The sequence below is a fragment of the Corythoichthys intestinalis genome, chromosome 22 (genome assembly GCF_030265065.1).
Source record: "Corythoichthys intestinalis isolate RoL2023-P3 chromosome 22, ASM3026506v1, whole genome shotgun sequence".
NCBI classification, from domain to species: Eukaryota; Metazoa; Chordata; class Actinopteri; order Syngnathiformes; family Syngnathidae; genus Corythoichthys; species Corythoichthys intestinalis.
Window position 1 is genome coordinate 14,538,719 of NC_080416.1, and position 27,458 is coordinate 14,566,176.

General features: G+C 39.6%; 1 protein-coding gene across 7 annotated transcripts in view; it reads right to left on the reverse strand.

The window, feature by feature from the left end:
- The window catches only part of trps1 (trichorhinophalangeal syndrome I), a 369,624-nt gene that overhangs the window by 83,370 nt on the left and 258,796 nt on the right, over window positions 1-27,458 (reverse strand). For all 7 annotated transcript variants that reach the window (XM_057827381.1, XM_057827379.1, XM_057827378.1 and 4 more), the window contains one exon: window positions 22,814-23,507. In XM_057827381.1, the coding sequence (XP_057683364.1) occupies window positions 22,814-23,507 (694 nt within the window). The remainder of the gene's footprint in view (window positions 1-22,813; window positions 23,508-27,458) is intronic.

The window sequence follows — 27,458 nt, forward strand, 5'->3', positions numbered from 1 at the left end:
TAGCATGTAAGTAACACGTGACTGTAATCTGATTACTTTTTTTCATTAACGAGCAATCTAGCGCGTTCATTTTTCAAAAGCTGTAATCCGGTTAAAGTTAGTTTCCTTAGTCTCTGTGCGTTATTATTTTATTATGGCCTCATAATGAATGTAGAATGAAGAATATTGTAGTCATCTACGAAGAGTATTTTGAATTGAAAATGTTAGAAAGGTTCCCACTATGTGTTCGTTTCCATGGTAACCGCTCATAGTTACTTCCTGTTTTGGTCTCGAGTCACACGCGCTACGTGTTTTTCGACTGAGAAAGGCGTATGGACCGAGGTTGCATATTCGAGCAGAGTTCAGCCACCTGTAAAGATGTGCGAGGGAATGTTGATCTGTGTTCATCCATGAATGAAGGTGAGTATTTTTCCTTCATTCTGGAAGTTCCAGCGATAGGTTGGAGGCTTCGTAGCTTTACCGTTGCAACGGCGGGTAGTCGACGAGCTTTGTTTACATTATATTCGTGTTGCACATTTATGTTGTGAGATGATGTGTTGGTTTAGCATCTTTGGGATGAGTTGTAAGTCTGTATCCAAGATTACCTGCCTTTCCTCAACATGTCGTTAATACAGTGCGACCTCGACATACGATCGAATAGACATACAACATACCATGTGACTCGTCATTTGTCTCGACATATGACATGCTCGAAATATGACGATTTATGACAGGGTCGCGATTTCATTGTTTTCCCACAAGATTGACGCACAGCAATTTTTTTGTGAGCGAAGACATGGGTCTCAAGAAGGTTAGTGCAGGTGGTAAAAAAGAAAAAGTTGATTATCAATACATTGGTCAGGAAATCATTCTAGCATATTCTACAAACAGCTAATAAACAGAAAAACAAGCTTCTGCTGTGAATTGGAATGAGTTTATCACTAGTAGACATCCAATCCATTTGAACTGGGAGGGTGGCAGCGAATGAACGAATGTTCATTCGCTGCCATCCCTCCCACTTCAAACGGATTGAACGTCTTTGGCCGTCAGTGGCAGCCAATGCCAGGCAATGAGGTAATTCTGGGCTATTTAGGGTCATTTACCTGTTGATTTTCAATTACTTCCTGTTGATTTTGGGGTATCTTACTGGTCACTTCCTGTTTATTTTGAGTTACAGAACAGGAAGTGACCTGGGAACCATCCAAATGAATAGGCAGTGACTCAAACTCAACAGGAAATGACCTGTAAATGCCCTGAAAATCGGACAGAATGACAGTGAATGCTCTGGTTTCGAATGAACAAGCGTTCCCAGTCTAAATGGATTCGGCGTCGTGCACCGTCAATGCAGCCTTAGAGTTAACTGAGACACTATTATGGTGGAAGATTTTGGTATTAACTTGTTGGTTCCTTTTTATTTTTATTTTTAGACATTGACACCTTTTTAAAACGATATCTCGATTCTTGGCAAGAGCATATCGATGACCTTTTGTGATACAAAGTATCACGATATATCACCATTTCGATATTTTGTCACACCCCAAGTGTGCATGTTCATGAACTGGCTTGACAATCCGGCCAGAATATGTCTACGATCTCGAGAACGACTCGGTTATTATTGTAACATCGGCAAGGAAGTCGCCAGCTTCGTCTGGTTTTTAATCATTTATTTTAGAACTTGAGCGACACTACACGGATACTGTTTGCCGTAGCCGACGCCAACAACAACAGACCATGGAAAGAGAAAGTAAAATCTCTGCCGCACCTCTCTCACTCTGTCGTCAGTCACATGGTGCGTTCAGGAGCAGCATGCAGAACACAACAGCCACATTCGAACTCAATTCATTAGATTATTATTCGTATTTTTGTTCCGATTCGTATTTATAATTTATTTGTTTTGCTATTAGTAATTGTACCTGCAGTATTAAAGATTTGGCATAGGTTTTGGGGCTGTGGAACGAATTAATGATATTATAATGTCATTATATCTTATGGGAAAATCCCGCTTGAAAAATTATTTTCTTCACTATCAGAGGTCAAAGACATTCGCCATTTGCATGATTAAATATTTTGAGCAACCGGCTTTCACGTGAAGGTCACTTATCCTCGAAGTTGTCAGATGCTTTAATGCGCAAAGATGTCACAAGTTGGCTTCAACCCCCTGACACATACAATATACGATATTACCGCATCTTCCCGAATGTAACGCGCACTTTTTTCCCCAAAATCAACTTGTAAAATCATGGTGCGCATTATACACGGGTCCAGGGATGGAGACAGATGTATATATATGTATGTATATAGGTATTAGAGCTGAAACGAATACTCGAGCAACTCGAGTAACTCGAGTCTAAAAACTGATCTGAGTAATTTAATTCACCTCGAGTAATTGTTTATTTTGAAAGCTCTAAGCATCACGTTTTGCTCGGACTACTTTTAATGCGGGACAACGCGCTGATGTCACGTGCTTAGTGGAAGAAGCAAAAAAAGAAAAGAAAAAAAACTTACTGCAGCCGACAGCCCCTACAAACGACGCCGACGTTGCTAAATACTAGCCCGCACGATGCTAGTTGGTAGCAGGTAGCATCTGATGAGTCTCATAGAGATCACATGTATGTTGAACTAGATGCAAAATGACAGACTCAGCCGCGTCTGGGCAGCGTTAGTAAACAGCCGCCATCTTAAAGCAGTAGAGCGCTAAGCGCTAATAAATAAGATTAACGTTACTGTCATTAGCTCACGTAACGTTAGCCCTGCGGAGGGCTAGGTTTCTATTAATTATGACCACTTTCGATGGGTGGCTAACGTCTTACATACAGGTTTTACCATAACATAGCGTTGTGGAGTGATGAGGGTGTAAAATAAAAACTCAATAATGCTAACTATCAATTTTAGCTCAGTAGTCATTGCTGGATAAAACACCAAGTAGCACTGGACCCTAATGTGCTCCAATACAGCCTGTATCATACATTTATTTTGAACAATGCAAAAACTCAAAATCCTATCAGGACTTACAGTTTAAACTAACTTAAACCTTAACTAGAACTTAAAAATGGCTTGACACTAATAGAAATTCAATTGAAACACGTGGGAAAAAATCCTAACTTTTAAGTGGTGTGTGTTATCAAGCGTAACGGCATTTTTAGGTATATACAATCCAATGGGAAAACCCATTGGCAGTGTATCAAATACTTGTTCTCCCCACTGTATATTTTTATTATATTATGTATATACAGGTTATACTGTATGTATATATTTTCCCCAAGTGGAAGCTTCCATGATCCTAATAAATTTGATAATTTAAAAAAAATATCTATTTTTTTTTAATAAGATCTAAAGGTTTTTTGTCTTTTTTTTTATTCTAGTTACATCTGACATGCAATTGTTGGCTGTTTTCAACAATATGCATCGAAAATAAAGACATTGATTGACTGAAAATGGTTCAAGATTAGATGAAATGTCTTGTTTTCTCATGTATATTTATAATTGCTCTTCACCTAAAAATATATTTGATTTATCCGATTACTCGATTAATTGATAGAATTTTCAGTCGATTACTCGATTACTAAAATATTCCATAGCTGCAGCCCTAATAGGTATACAGAGAGACCTTTTTTTTTTTTTAATTTACACGGCCATGTTGTGTTGAACAAAACATATGCGGTACATGACGTCACCATTTTGTTTCGGTAATACTTCACTCTGATTGGGCGAATGATTTCGTCTGTGTTAAATTCTTTTTTCACTCTTCATAAAGCACAGAATTTAGTTTCCTGAACTCATTTGAGTCAACATTTATTGCAACTCGGCAACTCGGACCGTAACTAACGTAACACAATACAGACTTCCTGTGTCCGTCAATTATATCTGTCCCTCGGGAAACTCAAACCAAAATAACAATAGTTCCTATTGTTACAGTCTACAGCGATCGCTCTTTCTGATTTCCGACTTCAGTCCTCACTTTTATTTTACCGTATCAATCCATGGAAGAAACATTTATTCATCATGATGAAAGGAGCAAGTTATACAGCAGCCTTTAAAAGAAAAGTCACATCTGTTTTGTTTTCTCCTGGATTCTGGTAAGTTGGAGAAGTTGTCAGATCATATTATTACCGTGCATATTGTCAGTTTACGGTAATGTTTTTGAACTACCAATGTGCTATGCTTGTGCTGTGTTTCACCAATCGGTAAAATGATATTTTTGTATCTGTACACGAGTTGTGTTTTCGTGTATTCTTCTATTTATTGGTGCGCGTTATACATGGGTACAATAATTTTCCCTAGATTTTACAAGTAAATTTGGGGTGCGCGTTATACACGGGTGCGCCTTGTATTCGGGAAATTACGGTAATCATCAAAAACTGTCAGTAGATGGTGCAAAAGGACGTCACGTCAGGCGCACAGATGGCGGAAGTGGAGAAAAGCTGGTGGAAAGGCAGGAGGGGGTGTCAAATTAACTATTGGTCAGGGGTCAGATGGACATTTAATCTAACCAATCAGCTTCCTAATTACACAAGTGCTGCCAGGATGCTATGTACTGCCTGTGCATGTGTGCGCGCTGGCTAATATTGCGTGTAGAGGTCTTGTTGTAGCAAAATGAACATCTGGCCTCAATATTGGTTCCATGTGTGAACACACACACACACGCAAGCAAGCACACAGAGCCTGCGGTGAAGCGCTCAAGCCTTACACACAAAGAAAGAGAGCGAGAGACCAACAGCGCGGCGGCTAGGGCGCAAAAAAAAAAAAAGTTGTACTAAAAGAACATGTGCAGTGGAGCTGATTGTAACAGTAATTGATGTAAACGCCTAAATTACAGCAAGGAGCTAAAATGACCGCCGTGTTTGAGCGTTGCCGAGGCAACCCGATGAAAAACACCTGGCCGGCGTGAGGGCGGCCAGGGCGGAACATCTGTGTCATGGCGTCCGGCCCGAGAGCCGCGACGGAGGCCCGGGCCGGTCGCCAGCGGAGACGTGACACGGGTGTTAGGCGCATGTCAAACTCATTCTACTGCGCGACAAGATATTGTGAGACGTGAACCGCCGCGTGGTAATTAGACGCCGCTTCGGAAAAAAAAGTTTGGCTCCCGACAACTGCGGTTATTCCTTTATAAATAGGACGAGTCAAAAGAGATGCTTAGTTTAATTTGTTTCCCGAAAGAAGGTTTTCCCGGCAGCCTCGCAGCGCTAGCAAAAGGATCTTCCTGCCTTGTCGCACCCTAATCTGTCCTGTCTTCCCTATTCCTTTCCGATCGGTTAATATTGATTATGAATTTCCGGTGCTACTCATAGCTATAGGTTGCATTTACAGAATATATATTTTCCAATCATGTTTGAAACCAGAGTTGTTTTCGTCAATGATGATGATAACGAAAATATTTATTCAACGAACAATTTTTTTCCATGACGATGACGTCTGAAAACGTGTCTTGGGAGACTAAAACATAACAAGATGCATTCCAGTTGTCGTCTGACGACACGAGAACGAGATGAAAATTTGCCATGGTTTCTGTCATAAATTCACAATGTGTGATATTTTCTTATCATATGTGTAGTTAGCACGCATTTAGCAGTGTTTGCTCATGTCACTCATGTGACGTGCTGCGCCCCCCCCCCCCCCCCCCACCCCACACATTCCAGGCTCCTTTTGTGAAACGTATTAGGTGCTGCTTGGTAAGTTTCGCTTTCTTATCTTGGGAAGATATGCCATGTTGCTTTAGCCTTTAAAGGTCTGTGCTGAGTAATCATCAAACACTAAACTAACTTTTAGCGTGAGCATGGCGTTCGCGTTAGCATTAGCATTTAATCTCGTGACTTAAAATTTTGGAAAACATTTTACATACAGTTCGTGGCGTCCAGGTGAGTTTGATTGCAAATAATGTGCGGTTTTCCTGCTGAGTATTTATTATCATAAAAATGGTGATGTCCTTGTAGCCTCTACAGTTATGTGGTAGTCTGTCATGTTCATTCGAATTTGTTGGTAACTTTTTATTTATATATTAATTTATTCATGGATTAAAAATTTTGATGTTTTTCGACGAAAACATTTTGAGAAATGTCGACCAAAACTAAACCATAGACTTCATAATGTATTGACGGGACATGGGGCGCGGGGCCGACTCATAGGGGGCCTATCTCAGTCAAAGCTGACCGAGTGGAAACACAAAGAACTTTTTCCGTTAAAAATTCTTGTGACTAAATGCTTAAATCCCTGAATTCTTTGTAGATATGGACGCAAAACAGTCTTGATTCTTGGTTAAAAGGGGAAAAAAAAGTTCAGGTAGCATTTATTTTACATAAATATTGCGAACTATGAGGCTTGTCGGTAAGGAAATCAGCGGCCGCCTTATGTAAAAAAAGAGCTTCTTCCGTTGAAAATTCTTGTGATTAAATGCTTAAATCCCTGAATTCTTTAAAAATATGGACGTAAAAGAGTCTCGATACTTGGTTAAAAGCAAAAAAAAAAAAAAAAAAAAAAAAACGTGTAGGTAGCATTTATTTTAGGTAAGTATTGCAAATTACAGTATAATGCTAAAGCTGTAGCGGCTAATTTCTCCCATTGATTTATTTCGCAACGTTTCAAAATTCATGCATGGTACGAAAAATATAATATTTACCTCGAATCCTCGAAAAAAAAATCACTTCTGAGACAATCCTTCCTGTTTGCATGCGGTAAAGCTTTCAAACTTTTTCAATCTAAATCTGGCGTTGTATTGCTGCATGTGACCGACTGCTAATAAATGAAGCAGAGTGTTGGACAGTCCCCTTCGGGAAGGCGTGACGCAGTCAATGGCGAATGTGTCACGTCAATACATTATTAAGTCTATGACTGGACGAAGACGAACACATTTTGAAATGACTAAAATTTGACTAAGACGAAGTATTTTCATCCAAAAGACTAAGACGAAAATAAAATGCCTCCCAAAAACAACACTGTTCGAAACCCTCTTCTATCCAGTTGCATTTGCTTAATATACAACACAATATAGACAACCACAAAGGAGTATTCCAAAATCCCATTCGTCACATTAAAAGTGTGTCGACATTCAGATCAAGATCAAGATTAAGATCTTTAGAAAGGTGACTGTGTGACCTAGCAGTTTGCCCCCTCAACTATCGTATAAGCAGGCCTCACCAAACATGGTAACATAAGGGTGAGGAAATATTTGGCTCAACCAGGAAACGCTGGGAAGGCTAACATGCTCAAGGACTCCCCACAAGCACGGCCGAGACCTTCACGCCTGGACCTTATCCGACAGCATCACCATAGCAACATGTTGAAGGAAGGCAAACGGGAGGGAGAATAAAAAGAGCCAAGACCGGAGTCCCCGGAGTTTTAAAGTCAATTTACATTGTACTTCTCTATGCTGATAAAATAAAACAGATGGGTAGCGTTGGAGACTTATTATGAAGCACTGATTCAATGGTGAAGTTAATAACTGTGTCACGTTCGGACAAGCCAAGGTTGTCACAACTTTACTTTTTCTACGATGTATCGCTACCTCAACCTTCAAATCAAACTGCGGTACACGTTCCATCCAACTGTAATGGGAGAGGCTGCAGTAAATGATCACTGCCAACTCTCCCAGTCAAAAGAGATTGGACTTTTATCCCTGTCTATAGGACTGAAAGAGTCATTTAAACATCTTAAGTGTGTAGCACAAAGGATTTCCTTTTTGGAACCAGCATGAACTAAAATTAGCAAATATGCTCCGTGTCAGTCGAGACACTCTAACAATACATGGAGCATATCAAAACACATTACAGTTTCATTACGTGGGGAAATTAGTCAGTTAAAGTTGTGCTTTTCCTTGAAGGGAGTGACGGACTCAAAGTAAAGTGATAACCATAACAGGAAATTGATCGCACTGACAGTAGTATACTTTTTGCAATTCTCTAAGATGCCCCAAGATGGCACTGATGTTATGTCCGAGCAGAGGTGGTAGCATAGCCAAAGATTTTACTCAAGTAAGAGTTACTTCTAAATAATATTACTCAAATAAAAGTAGAAGTAGCCATCCAAAAATTCGGAACGGAGGCGTACCGAACGAGTTTCTGACGTAATGTAACCCTTACTTTTCGAGGCTGTGAGGTGATCGGGTTACAGTTTCTTTGTGTAGATTACACTCACCGGCCACTTTATTAGGTACACCTGTCCAGCTGCTCGTTAACACTTAATTTCTAATCAGCCAATCACATGGCGGCAACTCAGTGCATTTAAGCATGTAGACATGGTTTAAGACAATCTCCTGCAGTTCAAACCGAGCATCAGTTTGGGGAAGAAAGGTGATTTGAGTGACTTTGAACGTGGCATGGTTGTTGGTGCCAGAAGGGCTGGTCTGAGTATTTAAGAAACTGCTGATTTACTGGGATTTTCACGCACAACCATCTCTAGGGTTTACAAAGAATGGTCCGAAAAAGAAAAAATATCCAGTGAGCGGCAGTTTTGTGGGCGGAAATGCTTTGTTGATGCCAGAGGTCAGAGGAGAATGGCCAGACCGGTTCGAGCTGATAGAAAGGCAACAGTGACTCAAATAACCACCGTTACAACCAAGGTAGGCAGAAGAGCATCTCTGAACGCAAAGTACGTCGAACTTTGAGGCAGATGGGCTATAGCAGCAGAAGACCACGCCAGGTGCCACTCCTCTCAGCTAAGAACAGGAAACTGGGCTACAATTTGCACAAGCTCATGGAAATTGGACAATAGAAGATTGGAAAAATGTTGCCTGCTCTGATGAGTCTCGATTTCTGCTGCGCCCTTTCGGATGGTAGGGTCAGAATTTGGCGTCAACAACATGAAAGCATGGATCCATCCTGCCTTGTATCAACGGTTCAGGCCGGTTGTGGTGTAATGGTATGGGGAATATTTTCTTGGCACTCTTTGGGCCCCTTGGTACCAATTGAGCATCGTTGGAACGCCACAGCCTACCTGAGTATTGTTGCTGACCATGTCCATCCCTGTATGACCACAATGTACCCAACTTCTGATGGCTACTTTCAGCAGGATAATGCGCCATGTCATGAAGCTGGAATCATCTGAGACTGGTTTCTCGAACATAACAAGGAGTTCACTGTACTCAAATGGCCTCCACAGTCACCAGATCTCAATCCAATAGAGCATCTTTGGGATGTGGTGGAACGGGAGATTCGCATCATGGATGAGCAGCCGACAAATCTGCACCAACTGTGTGATGCTATCATGTCAATATGGACCAAACTCTCTGAGGAATGCTTCCAGCACCTTGTTGAATCTATCCCATGAAGAATTGACCCGTTACTAGCATAAAGTGGCCGGTGAGTGTATATATACTCCGTCTTCTCTACTATAATGAGGACCAACACTGTAGGACAGTATAACCCAGAAACGGCGCGACAACGTGACCACCGCGAGAACGCAGTGAAACGCGGGCGTTAAAGTCAATCAGCCAATTCACACCAGTCGCAGTGCGGCCGCATGTTAGACGCGTCCCAGAAGCGGCTCAACACGACGCACGCGAAAAGAACGGCAGAGTTTATTATTTGACGCGAGACGTGACCCTCCTGCGTCAATACTACTACCGGTAGCTAGGATCAGGCAGACTGGAAGTCACTCGTGTAAAAATACGGTGGATCCGGTCGATTTTCAAACTAATATCCAATCGTAACCTACTTTTTGAGTCCATCAGATCTCTTGAGTGGTAGATCGGGGCACAGTTGACTTGTCTTTGTTGATTTACTGCTGTCTTCGCTGCTATGATAATAACCAACACGACGGCCCCGTGTTCAATACAAAACCTTCCGACCACAACAAAACAAGTAGGAACTAATATTCACATAGGAACTACAGTTATACAACATAAAATATACAATATAAATGAATACTACATCACATTTGTAAAATATAAACACATAATGAAATAAATAATAGCCCATTTAAATAAATTGAAATGAGCTAAAACTAATACTAAAACTAGCTAAAATAATAAGAATAATACACAGATCCTGCTTACACAATTAAATTTATTAATTTCTGTGTGGCGCTTTAACTTGAGAAAATCCACCAATAAAGCTTTTGAAAACTGTTCATAAAAAAAAAAACAACAACAAAAAAGTGATTCATTGAGGCATTTTATTTGTAAAATACATGCTAAAATCTTTCCCATTGGGATTGCTTTTCTCTTTAGCACAGGACTTCTTTTTTCTTCTTTCTTTCAGAAAGAAAGCTGACCAATTCGCTGGGTCTGAAAGGCAAATTGTTGTTGGATTATCTTTAAATACCCGCTACTTTTTGAGCAGAATTCTAGCTTTGTATAGGCTAATGTTCCTTTTGTTAAAGCACAAAAGTGTGTAATAAACAACTAGCACATTTATATTTTGCATTTTGTTTTCTTACTGTACCGAAAATGAACCGAACAGTGACCTCAGTCAAAACCGAGGTACGTACCGAACCGAGATTTTTGTGTACCGTTACACCCTGATAAGATTTTTTTTCCTCAGCACTACTTCACCTATATGAACTGTTATTATAAAACTGTACAATAAGCAAAACACACGATCATATTAGGCCAAAAATATAACACAAAAACCATCGAATTGAGACCAGAACAACACTATGAAACAACACTGTCCAAAGAGCATGAGTGCCCTCTAGTGGAGAAAATACACTGTACCTGTGATTAGTATAATAGAATCAGATCACATCTCATTGGTGAAACTGAGACAGCCACTGTCAGCATCATAACGTAACATGAGTTCGAAAAGTTTGAGCTGTACCTACAAAACACCGCAAGGTGACACTATTTTTCCGCATTTTTCCCTCTCAGACAACAGGCGAGTTTATTTTAATTTATTTCGGTTTTACAATATATAAAAGTCGCATCATCTACAGACTAACTCACTTTAGCTTTACCATTAAACACACATCCACACAGACACAGACAGACATAAGCTCCACAATTTCCTGCAGCGGATATAACAGGATGTTAAATTATCGCTACGGAAAATAACTTCAATTCACGCTTTAATTTCCTTACAAAATACACACTCAGTTGGAATGCAAATGTGGGGACAACACACATAATTAAGTACACAAGAAAAGGAGGGCTAAGTCGCACAGATGGATACACACACACACACGGATTTATGCAAGAGAGAAGAAGGGAAATAGAACGCGAAGTAATGAGAACTTTATGTAAAGTACAGCTGTGTTAGTGTGTGTCTCTTTTTTTCCTTGAACATAATTAGCTCCGTCAGGCAGAAATGTAAACTAAATGAACTTTAATGAAAGTCCTCTCCGACATGCCGAAAGCATACGCAGTAATTTATCCTGCTCAAGGTTCCGTCTCAGTACTTTTGAGTCATGCTGGATTTGATGTGGTTCCGCAAATTTATTGATTTCACAATTTTCACCTTTGTAACCTTTTACCATTTTAAATGGTGCTTCAGTCCCCATTTGGCCTATTTTCTTGATGCCCTCAGTCCCATCATGAATAAAACTTGACTCTTTACCAAACAACACAGTAAATTCTGAATCCTGTGTAAATTAGACTACCTCAAATCAACTGTGCTTTGCTCTCTCATTAAGTCAGTCAAAGAGACAGAAAGTCACATTGAAGACAAAGGTCGACGTCAGTATAATAAATCACAAACCAAAAAAAGCCAATAGGAGGTGCAACGCCTCAACAATGCAATTTTTCTGTAATTTCGGCCCTCTAACGCTTTCAATATCATTGACAGTGGCTCGGCTGGCCTGGGAACGCCTTGGAATCCCGCCGGAGGAGCTGGCTGAAGTGGCTGGGGAGAGGGAAGTCTGGGCTTCCCTGCTGAAGCTGCTGCCCCCGCGACCCGACCCCGGAATAAGCGGAAGATAATGGATGGATGGATGGATGACAGTGGCTACATTTACATGGTCAGAATTTCTTTAATCCAATCAGAGTTCAGATTTGAATTTTGACTGGTTGTTCAGTTTTCAGAGACACTAAAAATATTGATCCGATTAGGACTTGCGTGCTCATTCATCGAACTTTCAGTCGTGACAAATTATTTTGAAATGCACAGATTTACCAAATACACCGGAAATACAAATAGTTGAAGAAGCCGTAGCGACTTTCGTGTAGACAAAACGGTTTCTAGCCTTCATACTAGAGCTGAAACGATTACTCGAATAATTCGAGTAATTCGATTTTAAGAATTGATTCCTCCGCCTCGAGGAATCGTTTAATTTTGCCCAGATTACTTTTAATGCGGCACAACACCGTACAGGAAGAAGACAGAGGCGGTGGATATATTTGATTTCAACTAGGGCTGCAGCTATCAATTATTTTAGTAGTCGATTAATCGATGAGGTAGTTAGTAAGAATAATCGAGTAATCGGATCGGAAACAAAAAATTAAAATACCTGAGCTGAGCCTCAAATGGTATTTAAAAAACATAAATAAATGAGGATCTAAGTACAACAAAAGAACAATTTGTTAACTAGCAAAAGTCCGCTAGCTTAAATGCTATAAATTGCTTTTTTTTTAACAATGCTCTTAAAAAATGGTTGGAACGAATATTCAACGCATTAAAAAACATCGCTAACAAAAACTTGCTTATTTTGGTCAAAACAGGGAGCAGATGGATTCAGCCATGTGAAATGAGTTATGTCATATTCACTTTTGCCACCAGAGGGCAGTGTATTCACCCAAATCAATTAAACTAAATGCAAACACTTTCAAAACAAACCGTTACAACGCCACTTAAATCAAACGAATACTCGAAGCAGCAAAATGTAATTTGAATCTATTTTTGAATCGAATTACTCAAGCTAATCGATTAATCTTAGCAGCACTAATTTCAACCATGTATGAATATAGAGGTAACGACAAAGACACCGGCAAAAGCGAAGAGAAAGGCACAAAGAAAAAGCAGAAAATGTCAAAAGTGTGGGAGCTTTTGAAGCTGAACACCAAGGCAAACACTGCTTCATGTATTCATTGTATGACATTTCTTGCAGAACACTACAGCACTCTCGTTAATGTTGCAGCTCCACCGAAGGCACCCCATTTACTCTGAGGGCGGAGGAGCAATACTTGGGGCAAGGTAAAATTAAATTAACATAGCGCTAATAAATAAGATTAACATTACTGTACCTTGCTAACGTAACGTTAACCCTGCGGAGGGCTAGGTTTCAATTAATTATGACTACTGTCGATGCGTGGCTAACATGTTTTGCATACATGCTTTATTTAATCTGTAAAAACACAGCACCGGAGAGTGATGAGGGTGTGAAATAAAAACATAATAAAGCCAACTGTCAATTTTACCTCAGCAGTCACTGATGGATAAAACACCAAATAGCACTGGTGCCTAATGTGCTCCAACACAGTTGATATCATACATTTATTTTGAACTGGAGGAAAAAAAAAAAAAAAACTCTCAGGACTTACAAGACCAGTAGTCTCCAAAATATTCCACATAGGGCCGTTGTAGATGCAGGATTTTGTTCCAACAAAACAAGATGACACCTTTGCACCAATCTGGTGTTTTACAAGTGCAATCAGTTGATTGCAGTCAGGTGCTACTTGTTTGAGCAGAAACCTCATTGGTTAAACTGTCTGTGCTGGATCGGTATGAACAAAAACCAGGACCCACAGCTGCCTTTGAGGACTGGTTTGGAGACCCCTGATTTAGACTAACTTAAAACTTAACTCAAATTTAAAAATAGCTTGACACAAATGGAAATTCAGTTGAAACACGTGGGAAAAACACGTCACTTTTAAGTGATGTGTGTTCTCAAGCGTAATAACATTAACTTACTCAGACTTTGGTCAAACTATTTAAACATTTTAGCAACTCGCTTAGCTCAACGGATACACTGGACGGCAATATTTAGTCACGAAATACAAACTATGAAGCTCAACGCCTGTGTCCGCTTGCCTTTCTCTCTGCCTTACACTCCACTGTGGAATAAAAGGAAAACTACGGCGTCAGTCAAGGTACAAAACACACTCATTGGCTTGATCTCAAATTAATCTAAAACTCGCCACTGAGACCTTGTGGCATATTTAAATCACTACCTTACATAGTTAAAGCGTGACACTGTGGAAGTACGGCAGTGTGGCCATGTGACGTCACCGCCCTGCGACGTCAACAACAATGGCGACATACTAGTTACTTTGTTGGTTTAAAATTTTACAACTTTTATTAAAACGAAAACTTTGAGAGGGGTTTTAATATAGAATTATTGTAACTCAGACTAACTTTTATCTTTTAAGAACTAGACGTCTTTCTATCCGTAGTTCACCCTAAGAGCTTTTAATCATCTCCAGTGATCGTCTCGGATACAGTTCAGTCCTGCGTCTGCAATGTCTTTCACTCGCTCTGCTTTTACTAACTTCCAGGAACAACAAAAATGTTGCACGCATTTCAAAGGCATACATGGTAAAAACTGCTTGTTCCTAAATGTTGGAATAAGTGTTCGATCGAATGATAAATCGACATGAAACACCATTCTATTTCAGAATAAAATCTTAATCAAAATGGGCTTGATAGGTCAGAATATCACAAATGATACACATTAAATCAATTTGAACTGGGGTAGCTGTCATTGAGTGATCATGTTTCACTGCCATTGACGGGTTGCTAGCCCACTAAATTTGGATTTGACGTCTTGCGACATCAGTGGCAGCCAATGAGTTAGGAAAAAAGCCTTTCTCTTTTGTAAAACGCACAAAGGGAGGGGGAAAATCTGGCCACCGTGGCATGTTTAGATGAAAAACTACTTTTGCTGCTTTGAATGTCGTCATGCATCATTCTCACCCTGCCTGCGCCAAGGCTTCCTCTCCTGCAGAAATAACACATTATTTGACAGTAGCACTTGATGAAAAAAGTCGAGTAAGTCAGGGTTGCTTTAAGTTTCATGGGTGTTGCCATGCAACTGATATTTTTGGGGAGACTTGCGCCGAGAGACAAAAAAACTCATATGATGCAATATTCATGCCAGTTCTTTGCCCTGCCCGACGACGATGACTCAAAATGATGAGTCAAGACAGCCGGCGTGCATGCATATGCGTGTGTTTGTGCCATGGAAACACAGGGGTAAATACTGTGTGATAAAGCAATAAAGTGTGATCGCCTACGCCGCAATTGAAGTAATACGTCACGTTCGGTGCTTGAGTTTCTCGCCTTCACATGGGGGATAAAAAAAACTATTATGCAGACAAGTTTACTTCTCAGAAAAAAAAATGTGATTGATGCCGTAGGAGAGGTAGTAAATTAATATTTCATATTGTGGTTTGCAGTGGATTCATGAGTATAGTTTTTGAAACTGTGTAGTGGTTTACTCATTTCTATTCAGCCTACTTTGTGACTGTTTGTCTGATGTGCCCAAAGTCAGCTAGCAATGCGGCACACCCACAATTGTCATGAGGACAAATTATATACTAAAGAAAGAATGGCGGTAGATATGAAACATTGTGGATTTGTGGTTTGCTTGTCTGCCTTCAGTTGAGAGGTTCTGGGTTCGAGTCTTGGCTCAGCTGACTAACAGATAACCACAAAAAGGCAGCTTGACATGAAATGAATGGATGAATAATGTTAAGTGAAATTTAAGAAATGTCAGTTTTCCAAAATTCAACTGAATAGATACTGTAATTTTTGGAGAATAAGGCGCTACTTTTTCCCCTAATTTTGAATCCTGCTATCATGTTTTTTTGCTCCCGATCCGATCCCGATCGTTTTAGTTTGAGTATCTGCCGATCCCGATATTTCCCGATCCGATTGCTTTTTTTTTTTGCTCCCGATTCAATTCCAATCATTCCCGATAATTTTTCCCGATCATATACATTTTGGCAATGCATTAAGAAAAAAATGAATAAAACTCGGACGAATATATACATTCAACATACAGTACATAAGTACTGTATTTGTTTATTACGACAATAAATCCTCAAGATGGCATGTACATTATTAACATTCTTTCTGTGAGAGGGATCCATGGATAGAAAGACTTGTAATCCTTAAAGGATAAATGTGACTTTGTATATTGTGACTAAATATTGCGATCTAGTGTATTTGTTGAGCTTTCAGTAAATGATACTGTAGCCATTTAACTTCTGCCCAAATGCATGATGGAAAGTGCAACCATGACTGCGCGTCGTGGTACCAATTGATATATCTTCTCTGCGTTGGGAAATAACATAGGGTGTTAAGAAAAAGATCAACTACTACCTTTCTTCCCCACATTGCTTCCCACAATGCTTTAGCCGTTTAAAAAAAAGGCTCCAAAGGCTGCCAAAATTCACTGTACTCATTTTACGCTGCCTTTTAGCTCTATATACTGTATGGGTAAAACGGCACTATTATAGATTGAACACGACAATGCGTGAGTGGGTTGTTTAGCGCATGCGTTAATTGCGTTAAATATTGTAATGTGATAAATGTAAAAAATATTAATTCTCGCCGTTAACGCGATAAATTTGTCTGTCACGTTAAGCTTAAAGTAAAGCCCCTGGAAGAGTGTAACACATTATGTCTGTAACGTTAAATACAATTAGAAAACTATTTAATTAAAACAAATATATATATATATATATTAAAAAAAAGGCATGTCCAATATTTTTTGGCGATTCCGATATTTTGAAAATGACGTGATCGGACGATCGGGACATCTCTAGTTAGCAAGTAACACTTTATTTGACAGCGGCGTCATATGCCATAAGACCATCACAATTATGACATGACACTATCATGGGCATTAATTAATGCATATGACAGATGTCATTAAGTGTCAACCAGAAAATTATGTCACTAACTCCATTTATCACCCGCTTGGATCTTTTACATCTATTCAAAAGTGAGAAAATTTGCCGGACGACACAAAAATGATATCTGTCATAAGTAGGGTTGGGCATCGAACATCGATGGGAACCGGTTCTAATATTCCGATGCTCCCGGAATCGTTCGAACTTTTAAATTTCGATTCCTTGTTTTGATGCCGTGAGCGCCGAGCGGGAAAAAATTGCTCGAGTTCAAAGAATATTTATATAAGAGTTAAAATTAGCCCCATGGGAAGTTCATTTTATTTAAAAAAAAAACAAAAAAAAACATCGAGAAGTTAAGACTTTAATATAAACGATGCAATTTTTTTGACCCTGCATTTTTATTTTTACCATGCCTCTTAAAAGAATCGGAATCGAAAATCGTTCGGAACCGGAATCGAAACGTGGAATCGGAATTTGAACCGGAATCGTTCAATTTCAAACGATGCCCAACCCTAGTCGAGAGCATTTATTAATGCTCATGGCAGTGTCATGTCATAATTATGATGGTCTTATGAAAGTCCTATGGCACCTCTGTCAAATAACAGGGTCCCCCCAGGATTGATAAATCTAAATTCAAGACTTTTAAGACCTTTTTGAATGCCATTTCAACTGAAAATTAATACTTTTCTCACACACATTATTTAGATAATATTGAATCATATTAAAAAAAATAAAGCACTGAACATCAAATTTAACCTCAATTACTAAGTGTGTTTGACAAAAAAATGCACATTTACTGAAGATACAATTAAAACACATTTAAATATAAGGTCTTCAGATTTTTTTTTCCCCAGGATTAAATGGATTTTACACTATTTTTGTAAAGCAACTTCAGAAATTACATTTGCAGTACAACAGATTTCCTTTTTAAGAGGACCTAGTCAAGGTGGTAGGTTGGTGATTGTCAAGTTGGTCACCTTAACTGGTGATTGTCAAGTTGGTCACCTTAACTGTAAAGTGCTTGGGAAAATCTTGCAATTGGCAGTGAAAGTTTAAAAAACAGCCACTAAATGGCAGTAGTTTACCATTCATTACCACAAAATAAAAAAGCTACACATGACCATTTCCTTTGGTAATTGTTTTTTTCTAATCACATTACAATAAGTATACAAAACATGTTAATCCTTTGTTAGCTATTGAAGACATTTCTTTTAATCAGATAGAGAAAATCCATACCCTTATTCAATCAAGAAAGACATTTAAATATACCAGGAGGTGTTTTACTATCACCTACATTATAATTTGCCTATCACCATGCCATGTTATTCAGATAAACGTTACCCTGCACTCGTTCCAATAATAGTGTCAACCGTGTTGTGTATCTGAGGGTGATGGTGGATCTACGACTCTGGTTTATCCATGCTAAGGCTAGTGCACCTGCCAATACCCCATTGAACATGGCTAACTCTTGAGTTAAAACTACGAAATTCACATTCATTCGAAAGGCAAACCGTGCAGAAAAATCATTATTACATCTAACACATTTTAATTGGAGAAATTGGCAACTTACTTTGAAATGTTAAGCAGGTCCACTGCCTTCTTCGCATGACCCATAAACTGCGACCCAAAGTATCTTGATGCGACTTGGTCGCCGATCCAATACCTCAAATGCTGGTCCAACTGTTTGGACTTGGTTGTCTTGTTGAGGCTTTCGTCGAACATAACAACTAAGGCATCTGAGCAGTTCCTTACGTTAGCACACAGTACTGTGCGATTGCCTGCTGCTGTGATGTTGATGCTAATGATGCTAACAGCGCGCACGCACGAGGTGTATTATGATTTGTAGTGCAGTGCATCGTAAAAATTCTACGCGTCATCTTCGTTATGGATTTTAAAAAAATAATAAAAACTTCGTCACGGATATAATTTAGGTTGCACTGAGATGTTCTTCAAAATTAAAACCACGGTGAAAAAATTCCAGACTTACGACAGCTAATTTAATACTTTTAATACCTTTAATAATGGAAAACTTAAATTCAATGCTTTTTTAATACTTTTAATAACCCGCGGGTACCCTGAATAAAGTGTTACCAAATACCATAACTAGCAATTAATGAAACAACTGGAAAAGTAACTTAAGAAATAATCAGCAAAGTACATGAATTTTGTTTGTTATTTACATCTGTAGCACTGCAATGCATGCTAGGAGGCATGTTGGACCACAACATTGTTGACAGCAGGTGGCAGCAGAGGTTGACAGTCTCCCCCAAGGGAGCAGTGATGGCAAAATTAAGCTTCTTGAAGTCATGGGGGTTCATTTGGTCTTATGACAAACTTATGATGCCGCTGTCATTTAAAGTGTTACCGGTTAATATCTTTTTGTGTAAGCATCCCATAATACAGTTAGTCCAGTCCGGCTTATCAATTAACAAATGCCGTTTTAGTGTCAAATTTGGTTGGCGCGCCATGTAGTCCAAAAACGACGGTACTTATCTTTAACTATTCTTATAGGAAAATGATTTGTGAAGGCAATTACCAACCACTTTCCCACATAATTAGTTCCTATTCCTGTACTTCCTCAATTATCAAACAAAGCTCACTCAGCTGACGTCAAACATCATTGTTGTATTGAGTTCGTTTCGTCTAAAATTCAACTAGTCAAACATGATTGTTTGCACTGTGAATTCAATGGACTTTTGAAGCACATTTCTCCAAATTTTAACAATTTGGAGGCGTTTTGAAGCTTCCACTTTGATACAGAGGAAAAAATTATCACAGTGACTTTCAACGAGTACATTTTTCTTCAACAACTCGCCTCGTTGCTTCTCATCTAAATGTTCTTTCCTTTCTTTCTGCCCCACCCGAGAAAATGAGTAAACCTTCTTGCCGACACACCCTGCTTGTCTGCCAAGTGGTTGCCAACACATCATATGCACACACACAGTGCATAATCAGCCAGTACAGTGTATTCTTACTTTGATTTGTCCTTAGACACCCCATGAGCTCTATTCACATACTCACTTTCACCACTGACTCTATAGCCACCCACACACACACACGCGTAATCACACACACACAGTACACGTGGTTGTGCTGATTTAATGCGATCATAGCCAATAAGCTCTGCGACCGCGGAGGGCCGCAATCTTACTTCAGCCAGTCCATGACATCACTTTATACATTGAGAAGGCTCCCCCGCCACTCTGAAAAAGTGGAACATGACGGGTGGGTTGTCATGGCAACTGTCAAAGTTTTGCCTTCCCGTCAACTCTAAGGCGACTTTGTGGCGACGTTTTGCTCGGTCATTGTGAACGAATGGTGTTCTGAGTTAAATTTGATTCATTGGTTGCCATTGACAGCGATGTCCTTCCAATCTATTTGGACGGTGAACGTATGACTGCTGTCAGCCGTCCCAGTCAAAATGGATTCGACACTTATCGCGGCAATGGCAGCTAATTATTTTTCGCAGGTGACAGGAGGAAGCAAATGTTGCCCTTTGGGTGAGAAACTGTATCAGGAAAAATATATCGATCTGTTGAGTACAACTGTCATCTTTATATGCAGTTTTGCTATAAAAAAGCCTGGTTTCCATTCAAATGTGTCATCAACAAAATTGTCAAAAAACACGTAACACTGCTTTGTATTTTTTTAATGCTTTAGATCTGTGGTTCGGCGAAGGTGAAAAAATACATACACTGGTAAAATCTAGGCAAAGTGGCTTTTTAGACTAGGTTTTGGACTGGTCTGCTCCCAATTTACAGGCTTAATCAATTTCTTTTAACTGGTAGTTCTCGATCTGATGGGAGAAGAAACTGGTTTGCTCAGTGGAAGGTTGACTCACACTTGGTTTGAGGGAATACAATAGACCAGAGGTTGGGAAGCTATGTCTCGCGAGTAGGGTTGTTCCGATCATGTTTTTTGCTCCCGATCCGATCCCGATCGTTTTAGTTTGAGTATCTGCCGATCCCGATATTTCCCGATCCGATTGCTTTTTTTTCTTCCCGATTCAATTCCAATCATTCACGATAATTTTTCCCGATCATATACATTTTGGCAATGCATTAAGAAAAAAAATGAATAAAACTCAATTCAATTGCTCCAAGTATCTTTTTTTATTGTCCAACATGACACTGTTCCACTGCTTTGGATCAAAACAAAGCTTATCAGCACTGTGCCATAAAATATGTAAATGATAAACATGTAAACTAAAACATTGAGTGCAGAATAGAGCAATAACAAAAATCTTCATAAGAAGTAGTTTACCTACTTACTAGGCTTAAAAGTGACATCACAATAAATGGCAGGGGAGGATGTTTGTTGTTATAATGAACCAATCTTTAAACCAAAACTTAAGACTCTGGATGAGTGCAAGACATTTTGTCTGTAACGTTAAATACAATTAGAAAACTATTTAATTAAAAAATATACAGTATATATATTAAAAAAAAGGCATTTCCGATATTTTTTTGCCGATTTCGATACTTTGAAAATGACGTGATCGGACCCGATCGATCGGCATCATCTCTACTCGCGAGCCATATCTAGCTCTTTTGATGAGTGCATTTGGCTCTACGCCAACCCGTAATATTAAGTGTGGAACCAGCCGGCTCATTTGACATGAACGAGCTGTGATGAGCTGATTTTTCATTCATACATTTTTCTTGGACCTTCAAACATACGTCACAAAAATATGCTTCAATTCAGTGGCCATTGGTGGTCCTCCCATCGCGGATTGCACGGAGCTGGCCGTAAGTACAGAGCTCGTCTTGCGCCTTATATCTCTCCTCAGCCAGAAGCGGGGCTGGCCCCTCCCTACTCATTGCCAAGCAATCTAGAGCAGAGGTCACGGAACCGCGGACCTCGGTCCGCTTCTAACCGATGTGCGCATGTGTGCGGATGCTTGCACAAGCGCGCTGAGCGTTGTGTAGACGTTTCACTGCGTAGTAAGGAATGGCCGTACAACGAAAGCGCTTGTAAAAAGCAGCCATTTGAAAAGGCACTATAAAACGAAGCACGCAGCTTTTTCGCAAAGTTTCCCTATGAACTCTGCCATCTGTTCTCAAAAATAGCGGAATTAAGGGCTCAATATGATCGCTTTATTATGTATTACTAATTAATTATTATTATTGTTTATTACTTACTATAAATTTATTTTTTATATTTTATTTACATTTTTGAATGTTGTAATTATCAGCATGGCCACGGAAAGATACGTTTGTATTTTTTGGGAAAATAAGAAGCATTAAAAATATTTCCGGACCCGAGATTGTTGTAATTTTTTAATTTCGGACCCAGAGGAACTTTAATTCATGACCCCTGATCTAGAGTATATAAAAATGCGTAGGTGCGCAATTCGTTTGACTTCCATGACTTTTTTGCCTGTGAAAATTGTCGCGTTCCCTAGCTGCAGTTTTACACTTCCAGGAATTATATGTAGTGCCACATCATGATTGTATTTGCTATTTTCCAAGTGGTGAGTGCGCAACGATTGTAACATAACAGGTAATAATGTCAGGCTTTCGTTGTTGTTTTCCAAAGATTTATTTCAACCACAACTCAGCGACTGCTCGTAAAAGCCGAGCGTGCCCTCACTATACCGTATGTCACGTTCAAATGCTGTCCCGAAAAAAAAAGTGATCACAAAGCTGGCAACAGAATATATATATTTTGATATTTACAGTATATAGACATACACACACTGTATGGATCTGGTGGAATCATTTTTTTTTAAATATGTTGGGTTTTTTGGCTCTCTTGGTCAAAAAGGTTCCCAAGCCCTGCAATAGACCAATGGGTAACATGGTCTCAAAATTTTGGCCTGTTTATAAAATGAGAAGAATTTTGAACGGGAATTTGCTGAACTATTAGCTTTTTAGCTTAGACATCTTGGTTTTGAATTTGAAAAAAATCGCTTTATTATCTAATTCCGAAGGGTTCGGTGAATTCACATGTGAAACTTGTGGGGTTCGGTACGTTTAGCAAGGTTAAGAACTACTGCTTTAGATGAAATAGAAATGATTTGTGTGAAATAACATTTTTGGTGACACAAATACCTAATACATACAGGTTGGATGTGTTGCTATGTAAAAAAAGATTGTGGCATGATTGAGAGCTTACCCGTAGCAGTGACTGGGACTCTTCTTTAGCAGCTCCTCCTTTGACCTCCTGAACTCCTCCACTTCCTCCTCCTGATCCTCCTCCTGTATATTGCTGGGATGGCACCTGGCTAATTTTCTCCCCTCCGCTGGCAGCAGCTCCTCCGCCTGGTCGACCTCCTCCTCCGTACAGCTTGGCGTCACCCAAAAACGACTTGGTATCTCCTAGGTAGACCATGCTGGGTGAGGCCACGCCGCCGGTTCGCTTCTGATGCGAGGCTTCGTGGTTGGCGGAAACAAACGCCACGGAGAGAGGTGAGGGGAACAGCGACGGTTCTGGTCCCATGCGCTCCTTGGGCACCCAAAGCAGACCGTGGGCTTGTTCACCACTTCTCGTTTCTCCGAGCACCCAACCTTTCTCATGCTCTCTGTCCTTCTCCTCGCTCTTGACGATCTCTTCGCGGCCCCCCTCAGCAAGGCGTCCCTCAGGTGGCGCTAGCGAGTAGAGGAGGCGCAGATCCCCTTTACTCTCCTCCTTGATTGCCAACGTGGAAGGCGCAGAGCAGCCGTTGGCTGACGGCGTCAGAGACGGAGTGAGCGAAGTCGCCGACAGCGAAGCGTCGTGGCAGTGGGCCGAGTTGAAATGGTCGAGGAGCGCCGACGAATCGGGCGCCGTGAAGTCGCAGTGGCGACAGCGACAGCACGCGTGGACACGCCTGCACGGAACCAACAAGAGAGAAAATTTAACTCATGATTAAGCGTGTTCCAGTGCCATTCACGGTAATCGATGTCCAATCCATTTGGACAGGGAGGGTCGAATGAACAAACATTCCTTTGCCCTTCCCAGTCTAAATGGATTAGATGTCTATCACCATCAATGGCAGCCAAAATGTAAATTAGTTAACTGGCAGTTACAACAGTGGAATGGTTCTTTTTTTTTTTTCCCCTTAGTTTCAGTGTTGCAAATGGGTAATACAGTGATCTATCGCTAATTCCCGCTTCAAATTACGCACCCTCAGTCAATCACGTATTTTTTTTCAATTAATAAAATAATACAGTATTTTATTTAAAAATGTTAAGATTAGGGCTGTCAAAATTAGCGCGTTAACGGGCAGTAATTATTTTTTAAAAATTAATCACGTTAAAATATTTGACGCATTTAACTAAAGTTGCACCGATACCGATACCAGTATCGGCAGGGGGCGCCGATCCGGCCCGAATTGGTGGTATCGGTATCGACGAGTACCAACATTTAGGGCGCCGATTCCATCTGCTGGCATCACCTTAGCGCAAATGAACTGTCCTCCCCACGTGAGCCAACTTCCCAAATCCCGATGCATGACATCTGTATGTCTTTATCTCGAAAGTACCAAACAAAAATAACACCTTCGTCTTCTATATTAAAGATGATCCCTACAACGCACATCCGCGACGTTACGCTGCTTTTCTTACATGACATTCACAAGCGATTAGCACGCTTCAGCTAACGCTTGCTGTTGTAGCGCCGATGGGATCAGAAAGGTTAAGACCGTGAGAGACTAAGCAAACTCATGGTTTCATGATGAACAATGAGAGGCAAATTAAGAGCGCCGTTCTTCAAACTCGTCCTGTTTATGAAAGTCGATTGTCATATTATGCTGGTGTTGTGCAGTAATGAGCAGAAGTGACTTCTGTGGCCAGAAAACACTCAAGTGGCGCAGCGCGCACACTAGATATTATCAGATAGCAACCTAGATGTCCTATGTTAGATCCCATGCCAACTCTCGCGCGCACACACTAGATATCATCAAATAGCAACCTAGATGTGCTACATTCGATCCCATGCCATTAGCTGCGTGAGCCCAGAGCGACGCGTAGTCCATATACTACATTGATGAATTAGAAACCGCCATGACTGAATGGAAGTTAAGCAGGCCAAATCAATCCATACCAGTGACTATAGATAATGCTGCAAATACTGTTAATTCAGCACATGTTACGGATGGACTCGGACCACAAATAGGATGTTTTGCTTATATGGTAAATATAGCTGCTAAGAGAGCTCCAGCAATCAACAGTGTGCCCCACTTTACGAACAGTAAAGATTGTTCTCAGCACTTACAGTATATACAAAATTTCTTCAGATCAGTAAGAAGTAAGCACATAAATATTATGCACTAAAATGCTTGTTTATATGATGGCACTGTTATTTTTGCTTTTTAGCAAATAAAAAAAAAAATAATAATAATAACAGTTGTATTTTCTGTTTCAGAGCATTAAATGTATTGAATTGTATCGAAAATCGTACCGAACCGTGACTTAACTGTACCGTTGCATCCCTTATACGTACATATATATGTGTTTTTGGTTTTTTTTTTTTTTTTTTGCAAACAGAGTGGTATCGGAATGGTATCGGTATCGGCCGATACTGCACAGCCAAGTATCTGTATCGGTATCGGGCCCAAAAAATGGTATCGGTGCAACAGTACATTTAACACACATGCCCCGCTCAGACAGATTTATATGACTACAGTGAAATCCCCACTTGTTAATTGTGTTTTGAGGAGTTTTGCTGCCCTCTGCTGGCGCTTCAGCACCCATGAGCATTGTGTAAGTAATTATTGACAATCAACAATGGTTTATTAATAACTAGTTTATTCTTTGAAAATTTTACAAATTTTATTAAAACGAAAACATTAAGAGGGGTTTTAATATAAAATTTCTATAACTTGTACTAACATTTGTCTTTTAAGAACTACAAGTCTTTCTATCCATGGATCGCTTTAACAGAATGTTAATAATGTTAATGCCATCTTGTTGATTTATTGTTATAATAAACAAATACAATCCTTATGTACCGCATGTTGAATATATATATATATATCCATCTTGTGTCTTATCTTTCCATTCCAACAATAATTTACAGAAAAATATGGCATATTTTATAGGTGGTTTGAATTGCGATTTAATTTTTAAGCTGTAATTAACTCGATAAAAATTTTTAATCATTTGACAGCCCTAGTTAAGATATATACATGTATACATGTACAAATCAATGTTTACTTGGATATGGCGGAAAATACAGGGGAGGTTGAAAAAGCAGTTTCTGCTCTTGCTCCCCTCTTTAAAACAAACTGCTGTACTAGTATTTTAATCCAAAAGAACTGTTGTGTTTGATAGAACAGTATGTCTATATGCTCCCATAGCAGAGTCATGGCACTTTAAGCCCCCGAACTATTTTTAATTTTTCAGTTTTACTCAGGAAACCCCCGTTTAAAGACGTCGTGCAACCGTTTTGTTTCAAACCAGCAATTAAAAGAAGGTAAGTAATTATATTTATTATTCAAAATGTCTGTCATTTTTACCTTTGAATCATTAATCGATGTCTGGTATTTCGTTTAAAGACAAAAATGACTAAGATATTATTCACTCCCATATTTTAAACTTTTAAACAAATTACGTCACAATGAAAAAAAGTGGTGTATGTCCAGTGCCCTCCATAATTATTGGCACCTCATCTGACCAAAGCACACTGTCCCAGTTGAAGCCTGGGACCGTGTGTATTTTTGTGTGAGACCAAGATTGAGCTTTTTGGCAACAAACACTCTAAGTGGGTCTGGCGAGCCATGAAAGATGTGCATGCTGAAAAGCACCTCATACCCACTGAAGTATGGGGTTGGGTCAGTGATGCTGTGGGGCTGTTTCGTTTCCAAAGGCCCTGGGAACCTTGTTAGGGTGCATGGCATCATGAATGCTTTGAAATACCAGGACATTTTAAATCAAAATCTGTTTACCTCTGCCCGAAAGCTGAAGATGGGTCGTCACTGGGTCTTTGAGCAAGACAATGACCCTAAACATATGGCCAAATCTACACAGAAATGGTTCACCAGACACAAAATCAAGCTCGTCCCATGGCCATCTCAGTCCCCAGACCTTGTTTTGTTGGCAAAAGGGGGTTGTACAAAGTATTAACACCAGAGGTACTAATAATTGTGACACACATTATTTGATGTCAAATAATTTTTTCTTTATGTGGGATATTTTCCCCACTGAATGAATGCCCTTGTATTGAAGGTTGGATTTTTCTCTTTTTTTTCATTAAGGTCCCATATTATTTGAATAAAAAATATATATATTAGAAGCTAAAAAACACATATTTTTCAGGGGTGCCAATAATTATGGAGGGCACTGTAAATAAGTCACAGATATCTACCTCAAAACTATTGCTTCATTGTATTTTTTTGTTACTGTCACATTTTCCCTGATATGCTAGATGATAAATAATCAATCTAAACAAAGAAAAATTGAAAAAAATATTTAAAAGGGTAAAAATATGAAAAAGAAGATCTCGACCACTCCTTGATGTCTACGATTTCTGCATCGCCACCCTTGTTATATAACCAAGTTTCACCAATGAAATCCCCAAAAAAATCCAGCTATGGCCTTTCACAGCTGTGTCTTGACACTTGGTGATACATGCTACATGTAGTTTTCGAATCAAAACAAGGTAAGTATGCAATAATATCTCGTTAAAATCATGGCAGCTTTAATTATGCTCTCTCGTGATCTCACCTCCAGTTAGCGTTTCGCTGTTTAAACAAACAAACAAAAAAAATTAAATACCCTCCTGTTCAAATTTTTTCTTCCCCCAGCAAATTGAGATTTTAAGCTTTCCAATGATGTATCAC